Genomic DNA, 10,377 nt, shown 5'->3' on the forward strand with positions numbered 1-10,377 from the left:
ATAAAAGCGCAGCTATTACTCATTTCTACCGCATATATTTGCTAGATACTTTGATACTCTGCGGAGTGAGGATCACCCAAAATATATTATATGTACGTGCAATGGCAATGTACTTACCAATATCTTGAAGTTTATTGATTTATCTTGAAGTTTATTGCAAAAAACTGCAATAAACTGTAAAACTATTAACTATTCACTGAAATGAAACAATTCTAAAATAAAATATCATGTAGTTTATGGAAGCACAGTTCATCAATAAATCAATAAACTTTAACATTCTAAAGATATTGGTAAGTGAAGTGTCAATGCACCTTCATATAAATGCCCCACAACATCAATTCCTTGTTGTAGTCACCTTATTTTCTGCTCAATAGTTTTCCGTTAAGTTTGATAGATAATCTTACTTAATTGCACCAATATTTACCTTTCTAGCATAATAACCTAAAATATTCAACTTTCAGTATGAAGTTTTTGGCAGTCTGCTTCCTTTTGGCGGCAATGGCGACGATCACCGCCAAGAAAGCCAAGAAAGCCAAGAAACCAGGGCCAGGTTTCACAGCATTCGGTGATATGATGAAGAGTGTTAAGATGGATTGGAATGCTGGTATAACTGAGATGTTGGATGATAACACTGACAGTGGACTACCCCAAGAAGCTGAAGAGATGCTAATGCAACTCAAACAGGTAACTCATTATTTATGATTTGATTTTTACTACTCCCAGTATAACTTCCATTTCAAAAGTTTCAGTTATATCAGTTTGCAGTTCGAAACTTTGTTTCTACTCTATTTTATCACCAAAGGATAACTAAAAATCCCGAATTGTAGGACACATTATTATTATTAAGCTTAAAGAACTCAGATAAGGCACCTGAAACTTCTCGTTAAATTCAAGTCAAGTGAGAGTGAATAAACTCAACTTTTTTAAATTTCAGAGTGTTTGTTTCGAGCCGGAGGACACATGTGAATCAGACCAGTTCTTTGGCTGTAACTGTATCTCAGCGTTCCAGAACCTTGGTCCACAGTGCTCCCAAATCCCCTGCAACATCGTTACCTTCCTCCTGGAAGAAATGTCCAGTTTCCTCAAAGACTTCAGGGACAACGTGAACAGCCAGGAGGACTACATGGAGCTGGTGATGGAACGAGTCTACATTCCCATGATGGACATGGCTTGTGAGTGCAGTGAGGGGCTAGCTAACGCCACCTTCAGCTGCATCAGGAACTACGACGCGGAGGTAGTTCAGCAGATTGGGCAGGGAACGTACCAGATGGTGGTGGGAATGTTGGACCTGGAGTCTATGGAGAAGGTGATGGTGGGCGCTCTGGCCATGCACTGTAATGAAGTAGGAGGTGAAGCGTGCTATCAGGACTTTGCTGATCAGGTAAGAACACACGCCAAGATGATGGACAAGACCATGAAAGGGGCTAAAAGCAATGATTGCAGTGCCTTTAGTAGAGTTGACAAGGAGATGAAAGCATTCGCTAAGGAGTTGAACAAGGATAAGCCAGATATGAGCGCAGTAATTCGCAGCTACTCCAAGATGAACAAGAAAGGAATGTGCTCAAAGAAGTGTTCGAACGAGATAGCGGATACATTCTACTCGTGTTGCAGTGTGGAAGCGCTTGACTTGGCAAAGGAACACAAAGTAGGAAAGAATATTGGCAACATCATGGAAAACGTTTGGGGTCTGCTCTCCACATTCTCCCAGGAAATGGGCGATGCACCGATCACCAAGGAGGATCTCCGTGTGTACATGGCTACATACGACCCTGAGATGATGTGCGGAAAGAAGAAGGGAAGTGTGTTCAAGAAGCAGAGGGACGAATGTGAGGAGGAGAAGGAAGAGTATAGGTATGGAATGTAAAGGGACTAGAATAGCTGTTTAATGAACTGTGGATGTTGAAACAAACCGTGAAATTTCGATTCTATTTATATATTACGATCTGTGTATCATGTATATTTCTTCAGCATTGTGAAAAAAATGTATGTCATATATTTATCGGTGTGTTTCACATCACAATGTAAAAGACACCCATTTTTCCCCTGAAAGAAAATGGTTTACCAAGTTGAAGGACGAGAATCTAGAAATAAAGTCAAATAATTTCTAACCCGGGTGGCAGTAAAGATATTTTCCTGTGTCGACACAGAACTCGTCCTCAACACATGGCCAGGTACTGCACGTGTGTCTTGTGCACGTGGGCGCGGCCTGGTCCCACCTCATCTTATCTGTATTTAGAACACATGTGTTACTTTTACTTCTGTGCACGTGCCAAATCACAAATGTGGTGATTTGAGGTATTCAAAGTTCTATTCATAAAGAAACCTTCGATAAACGGAAAATCATCGGAATATAAAAAGAGATTTTGGAAGATTTTTTAAGAAGAGCTTTTCTGCCGTCCCCTTGACCGAAATTTCGCGGTTTTGACTGAAATTTGTACCAGTTACCAATCAGTGAGGTCGGCGAGCGTGACACAAGTCGCCATCAAGGTACTGGAAGCAGTATATCCGGAGAAAACTTTGACGCAATGAAAATTTTGAATATGTCCTACCAGTAGGACATATTCGAATTTCAGCCTTCCGCGGCCCAAATTTCGCTGTTTTTACTGAATTTTACTTGAATGACCAAAACAAAAGATTAGCAATTCATACCGTTTTTGCCAGTGACACAGTTGAGGGAGGTAGACCCAGTCAAGTAGTAGTATTTGTTACAAGTTATTTCTGCGGAGTACCTTGACAGGGTGGAGGAGCCATTTGGGACATCTGGTGGTGGACACACTGAAAATAATTAATATTACCACATATTATTACCATTTACCACATATTACCACATCGTGATCGTGTTTGTTTTTCCAGCCCCTGATCGATCACTGCATTAGATAAAATAGCACAATAACATGTGATATTTAACTATTTCTTGATGTTTGATCTCACAGCGAATCATCATATTATTCATAAATTTCTCATTCCTCTAGCTCTGTAAATAATAATTAAGACAGAACAAGGTTTCATGCCAAATGACATCATTGGATGTGTTCTATAAATTCCCCTGGAAATTACAAAACTACTTGATTCCATCTACTTTGAGGACGTTACCCGGAGAGGTGGCTGAACTCAGCCAGACTGAACACTATTAACTCACTCTTTAAGTAGCCCTTATAATCTGTTGAAAATTCGGCTCGTCATTTTACAAATTACATGAGGTCGTTATGGTATCATTGAAATTGGTTTTAAAATGTTTTCTGAAACAGAAGAATAGGAATAACCCTGGCTGTCCGCTGTGGCCCGCATAAACAACACCTCACTGACCTTCCATCTGCCACCTATCAAACAATCTCTAGGATTTCATAGCTGAAGATGGAAAATAAACGAATCTCTAATGAAGTAACATTAAAACGTTCGAGAATTTTCCTTTGTCGGGTGAGTAAATTGGATTTACTCCGTGCTAACTACATTACAGTATAAATAATTCTGCTTCTCAAGTAACACTCAGCTTTCACACGTACAGTTTCTACCACACGTACAGTCTCTACCTCCGTACGTTATTTTGTTTTCTTTACCATTTTGTGTACCACTGACTAGCACTCCAGGCCCGTCACAACCAAAAACAATGTCTGCTCTCTACCCGACAGCATATGGTTGTAAAGAAACCAACAAACGCCCGACTTCTACAACAATGATCTTGCAACCAACTGAAAACCAGCGGAACATCTCGCCACTTAAAATCTTCAATCCTCAATCTCGAGATGTAGCGGTGATAAAATCAAAGAAACAGGTTAGTGATATTGAATACTTTTCGCCATTACATAGCCGAAATTCTAGATATTATCTCCATCAAATATGATGGTTAAAAAATCATAGAGTCATAGTGAAATTCTCGCCATTTTCGGCATTCTTGCTACCGAAATTATGGCCAAATTCTCGCCAATCTTGCCATCAATGACAATATAGTGACAAACATCAAGGCGAAATTGTCGTAATTTCTAATTTCTAAGATAAGTCTTTATTCTTTTATTCCAGGGAACAAGGCTGTCGGAAAAAGAGCCAGGCTACATCTGGATTCAGTCACCGCAAAACAGGAAGTGAAATCTGTACTAGTCCACTTCAAAGTTGAGGTTCCGAGTTTTAGATCGGGATGTGCAAGAAGAGAGCATCACAATAACAACGTAGATTTAAAGGTATTATATTAACCCAACACATGGACCCCACTAGATGGACCCCACATGGACCCCACATGGACCCCACATGGACCCCACATGAACACCACATGGACCCCACATGGACCCCACATAGACCCCACATGGACCCCACATGGACCCCACATGAACCCCACATGGCCCCCACATGGACCCCACATGGACCCCACATAGACCCCACATGGACCCCACATAGACCCCACATGGACCCCATATGGACCCCACATAGACCACACATAGACCCCACATAGACCCCACATGGACCCCACATGGACCCCACATGGACCCCACATGGACATTGAACTTGCTCGAAGTACAATAAAATTACAATATAAAATGACACAATGTTTTCTTAAGATTTTAAAAGTGAACTGTCGTTAGGGGGGGGGGGGGGGGGGGTCCAACTACATTTTTGTACAATAATTTAGCGTACATTTGGCAAAAATCTGATGGCCATGTACAGGGTGGGCCAAAAGTCAGTGGGCATACGTTGGCCTTAATAGCTCAGTCACAGAAAGAATTGTAACAATTCTTTCTGGTATGACTTACTACTACCACTGGTTCGAGGAATTTGTCAAATCGATAAATATTCGAGTTAATTTGTTTCAAATGAAGGTTCATTTTTGCATTTATTTGATAGTTTAGATAGTCGAATCGAGCTAAATTTTATTGAATTGTGTTTGGCCATTCGAATTACGTTTGTCCTGAAAAAATTAGAACTGTAGCTTCTCAGATAACAGAGATATGAAGCATAACGAGTTTATTCATTACGTGTGATCAGGTGATTGGTTTACCTAATCACGTTATTAGGTGACCAGGAGGTGACCGGGACATGATTTCAGGCCTGACCGGGACAGGGATACAAAATGTGACTTGACCGGGACCGGGACCGGGACTGAGATTATCAATTTACCGGGACCGGGACCGGGACCGGGACCAATAATTTCTATCTTACCGGGACCGTGACCGGGACCGGGACCAACAATCCAATTTTACCGGGATGACCGGGATGACCGGGATTTGACCGGGATGACCGGGATGACCGGGACCAAAACTGGTATTCTCATATTGAAAGCTGCAACTTTCATTTACATTATAATTGAACAATTTGAATAAGTAATAACTAGAATATTAAATTAGAAAAAACTAGAAAAAACCCGTCAATATGGGGCATGGGTCTAATGTACTACACCAATAATGTTCATGTACTGATTACTCAAGTTCACCCTCATTCCTCATACCTCAATCAATGATCCCTCAAATTATTCAACAGTTTCATTGTCCAATTCCAATTGACAATTGGGCTTAGCCCGAGTTGACAACTTGATGTTACTTTGCACTTATGAGTTATGTAACGATATTAGTTTATTTGGCTCAGAGGTTGTTTAAAGATGAAATTCACAATGAATGAAAGTAAAAACTTAAAATCACAGTGAATGAAATTATGTAAAAGATCGCGGTCAAAATTCCGGCAAATTTGAGTGATTGACCGGGACCGGGACCGGGACCGGACCAAGAATCCTGAATTAACCGGGACCGGGACCGGGATCATAAATCAGCATTTGACCGGGACCGGGATGAAAAATGTGACTTGACCGGGACCGGGACCGGGACCGGGACCAGGATAGCTCAAAATTGCCAATCCCGGTCACTTCCTGTAGGTGACCCCGTTAACCACTCCGTTAAACATTATGGGAATTGTTAAGGGTGCCCAATTAAGGTGTCGTTTCAAGGTGTCATATAATCACCCAGTCAATGTTGTTAACGAGATACAGAAAATGCCTGATAACATCGTCCTATCTAATCCGTTTTTGCCTCATGTGTTTCAGATCAAATGCAACATTCAATAATCTACCGTCTCTGAAAAAATAGGCGTTCAGCATGTTCAGAGAAAACAATATAGGGTTTTAAAATCGAATGGGTGTGGCTAATATATTCGGAATTTTCCAAATTTAGACGACGGAATCCTCGAACAGTAAGTACAGTTGCCATAGCAAAAGCAACAGTCTCAAATGTAAAACACGGGAGCTTTTAGGGCAACGTATGCCCACGGACTTTGGGGCCCACCTTGTACATTAATGGTCATAAAAAAATGAACAACAAAATCGGAAATCCCTGAAACGGAACAGGAAAAACGGAAAAAACATATTTTGTAATCATTTATGTATATATGTACATTTGGCAAAAATTGGTTGCAAACAGGAAAAAACATATTTTGTATATTTTTGTACATTTTTGTACATGTACATTTGGCCAATCTGGTGGCCAAACAGGAAAAAAATATTTTGTACATTTTTGTACATTATTAGTACATGTACATTTGGCAAAAATCTGGTGGCCATGTACAAAAATGTTTTTTAGGGGGTTTTTTGGACCCCCCCCCCCTGTCGTTACATAACTGCATGATTTAAGAATATCTTAGTGATGCTGCTTTGATGTTTGAGTCCCTTTTAGCTTCATTTACTTTTAAATCTCCCTATTTTCTTTGTGGTAACAAATTCATTCTTTCATTGAAATACTTAATCGAATAGTTGACATATTTACAAACTATGCTTAACTTAACGACGTTTTAAATAAAACTATATCAGTCAAGATTCTCAATAATTCATTGTGGTACCAGTTTCCAAAAAAGGTTTAAAGTAATTAAATTTTCGATCGGTTTTACGATCATTTGGAACAGGAGAAAACAAAATAGTGTTGGTTTGCCTGGGTCTCACGCACAGATTAAAATGATCGTGATATTTCTTTTGTGTCCCGTCATCAGAAATGATATGTTCCATCTGAATTGTGAAATATCATAAATCTTATAATAACAATTATCCTCTTTTCATATAACCACAATTACCCAACAACGCGTTCGCTTGTTTTATTTTATACAAAGCGTCTCCCCTTACCTAGCGATAATGTTGATCAGGAGGAACATAAATATCTAAATGTTTCTGGTATGTTAGCAGCACACTGTACGTTCAGCTTGCTCTATTCCTCAGAAATGCTGTTCTCCGTTCTATTCGAAATTACAAATCTAATCCAAATTTAACACGTACGTTAACTGTCAATCTTAGAGTATCATCTTGTTCGACTCCATACTTTGTTGAAGAGAAAATAAAAGACAATTTCTTTATTTATTGAGCATCCAGACTTTCATCAAAAAGTCACCATGAGCCGGACAATGTTATCAGCCACACAATTCCAGTTAACAATAACTAAAATTCCAGCTAAATTGATTATACGGCCAGTGGAAATTGCGGAGGCAGACAAGAACCAACCTGACTTGAAGCAGCAGGAACCTTGACACATTGAGCGAAACCACATGACAATACCGGTACTCGATACAAGGCCATGCTTCTGCTCCTTCGCAGGTGCGTAATTCACATTTGGGTAGTGTCCCCTTCCAATCACCATCTTCTAGACACTGCACAGTCTCTTGCTCTGAAAGAATTTGGTTTTTATTCCACAACTGCATGACGTCAAACAATTGGAAAATGATATAAATGATTGTAAATTGAGTTGCTTTTGAACTATGACAGACACCTCAGCTCACTTCATTTATAATCATTTACAGCCGGGCTATGACAGGGGATGTAGCCTGTATTTAAAGAGGCTCTATAAGGTATAACCTGCAGAGTCTGTGGAAAATGATGTGACCTCTAGAGTCTAGTTTGAGTAGGGCGTGGCAGCATCTCAAAGAATTTTCACAATTATGCTGAGCTCAGATAACCTACTCCAAAGCATGAGTCGTGTAATGACGATTTAATGCGGTGTCATGTGCTGGTTGGGTAATTAATCTAGGCTCTAACAGAGCTGCTGACTAGATAGAATGCCAGTGAGTACGAGAAGAACCTATAGAGTTGATCAGCCGATCCACAGATGAGGGGGGGGGGGGGGGGGCTCGATCCTTTCACGTAAATGAACTGAGTTGCGATTCTTGGGTAAAATTATTCTAATCCCGGTTGATGCGACAAGTAAAAAATGCTCTTTTTCAATACAACAATGCGACTCATAAACAAAACTCAATCCGGATTTTACATGTACTGAGTAGGCAGCTTAATGAGTCTTTGGAAACCAATTAGTGCCATTACTGGACATAGCTTAGTTTAATATTAGAATTAGAATTATAATTTGAATTTACACGCAAATACAATAAGAATAAAAAATAATTTAGAAGCTTCAATCTGCTGTGCAGGGCCATTGAAGTCAGTCCGAAAACTGTTAGCAGAACACCCTTCTAGGGACATAAGGATATAACATGTAAAAACATATTAAGTAATAAATTAATGTAGTGATAAAATCAGATATATAGAATTAATGGGCCAAAAACAAGTTCCTGGAGGATTTTAAACCCAGCATTATTCATATACCAAGACATTTATGCCTCTTGATTTATGCTATGTAGTAGTTCGAATGAGCAGAAAAATGTAAAGTTAAAATCTAGAAAGGAAATTTTTTGAGAAAATACAAAGTTTCACATTTTATTATCACCAATCAATCATTTTTTAGCACTAAATATTATAAATCACATAACCCCGGCATGCGCAGGGATTATAATTCAATTTTTCCCGCGCGCGGGGAAAAGATTTTTATAATATTTCGAGTGCGAAGCCGAGGGAATATTATGAAAATAACCCGAGTGCTTTAGCACGAGGGGTTATTTTAATATAACTTAACCGGCGGTGTTGTGTGTTATAAAAACCCCTCCGGGTTAGTGATAGGCACCAACAAATTTGACATTTTAATCTAAATATAGCTTATGAGATCATTATGGAAAATATGAAATGAATTGGGGACTACCAAAAATATACAATAAGGTTACTATGACTTATGAAATTGGCGTTATATCTAAAAACCTTATTCTCAGTCAGAACGTTTTGAATGAATATGAAATATCGATTACGGGGCGTCGAGTTAAGCCCTGGCAAGCGATTGAAAGCTAATAACTGATATCGGTGTCTTGAGAAGTTTATCAAAAGTCGACGATATAATAATGGCTATATCAAACCGGACAAAATATAAACCGACGGACAAAAATCAAATGTAACCGTCGAGACCAAGTTTGGGAAACTGGTTCCAATTAATGTAAGAGTTTAAGTAATGTAAGCAGAGTGCTGGAGTTTTCGCCAGCCCCTGCAATTAGGACGATAACGTAGATCGAGTGTATTTATAGTTCTTAGTTAAGCCATAGGTCACGTGACATTTGTTACCAATTGCGCGTCGTAGTAGTTGTCACGTGATACACGTCATCAAAACACGTGAAGTACGCGGTTTTGAAATTCTCATGGAATGTCAAAACAAAACAAATCTTGTTGAGCCAAAATTAGCGGGGCGGGATTATAAAAGCTGTGCCTGGGTATTTATACAGCGGGAAAAAATCTAACAGCGGGAGCCGGGATTATAGAATTATTTAGCGGCGAGCCGGGATTTCAGAATCTTATTCTATTCCGGAGGGGTCTTTAATTATTATATTAACCAAAGTCCCAGTTGGTAAAATTTGTATGGGACATCCTGTACCTTGCAACTATTATAGATGGCACATCAGCTTAATTATGCAGTTATACTCCCTAGCATTATCTCGTTTTAGAACATCCCTAGTGTTGGGATAGGCTACCAAGTCTAGCCTTGAAGATTCTACAAATTTACTGTTTACATCTAGCCTGGTCTAGAATCTTCCCTTCCAACACTTTGTACAAAAAAAAAAATACTGAATGGTAGATGGATCAAAATCCCTTCCACCGAGTTTATTGATATTGAGTTTGAAAGATTTACTGTGTATACTACCTGCAGGTACTAAGTAGTAATAATTATCCACAGGAGAATGTAGCGCTGGTTTCAGTTATCATAACTGTTCCATTTTCAAGTTATAGTTGATAGTGGGGCACGCTGAAGTAAAAACATTAGTGAACACATTTTTGTTGACTAATCATTTAAAATTCAGTGATAATATGATTTCAGAAGCGTTATGCACTCATTGATGATGATACTGACGCTGAACAAAAATTTCAATTTTGTCAGTACCTTTTGGGCAGCAAAATGAATGAGGTTACACAGGAACACAAGCGTGGTCATTATCAGCTATTAGATTTGCTTCAGACATGTGTTTATGTTAATGTTGGTATTATATATAATAATTATATATTATTAGTCAGCCACACTATCAGTTAAAACAATGCCGTGACTTCAAAATGTCGGT

The 10,377-nt window shown here is 39.1% G+C and overlaps 1 protein-coding gene across 3 annotated transcripts in view; it reads right to left on the reverse strand.

Annotated features, from left to right (window-relative positions):
• LOC134822033 (sushi, von Willebrand factor type A, EGF and pentraxin domain-containing protein 1-like) overlaps nt 1-7,614 on the reverse strand; it is a 30,180-nt gene extending 22,566 nt beyond the window's left edge. For all 3 annotated transcript variants that reach the window (XM_063832868.1, XM_063832867.1, XM_063832869.1), the window contains exons 1-3: nt 7,460-7,614; nt 2,650-2,775; nt 2,110-2,226 (exon numbers count right to left, since the gene is read on the reverse strand). In XM_063832868.1, the coding sequence (XP_063688938.1) occupies nt 2,110-2,226; nt 2,650-2,775; nt 7,460-7,595 (379 nt within the window). In that variant the 5' untranslated portion in view covers nt 7,596-7,614. The remainder of the gene's footprint in view (nt 1-2,109; nt 2,227-2,649; nt 2,776-7,459) is intronic.
• Nucleotides 7,615-10,377: the final 2,763 nt, after the last annotated feature.

Source organism: Bolinopsis microptera, chromosome 10 (genome assembly GCF_026151205.1).
Source record: "Bolinopsis microptera isolate Bmic1 chromosome 10, MBARI_Bmic_1.0, whole genome shotgun sequence".
NCBI lineage: Eukaryota > Metazoa > Ctenophora > Tentaculata > Lobata > Bolinopsidae > Bolinopsis > Bolinopsis microptera.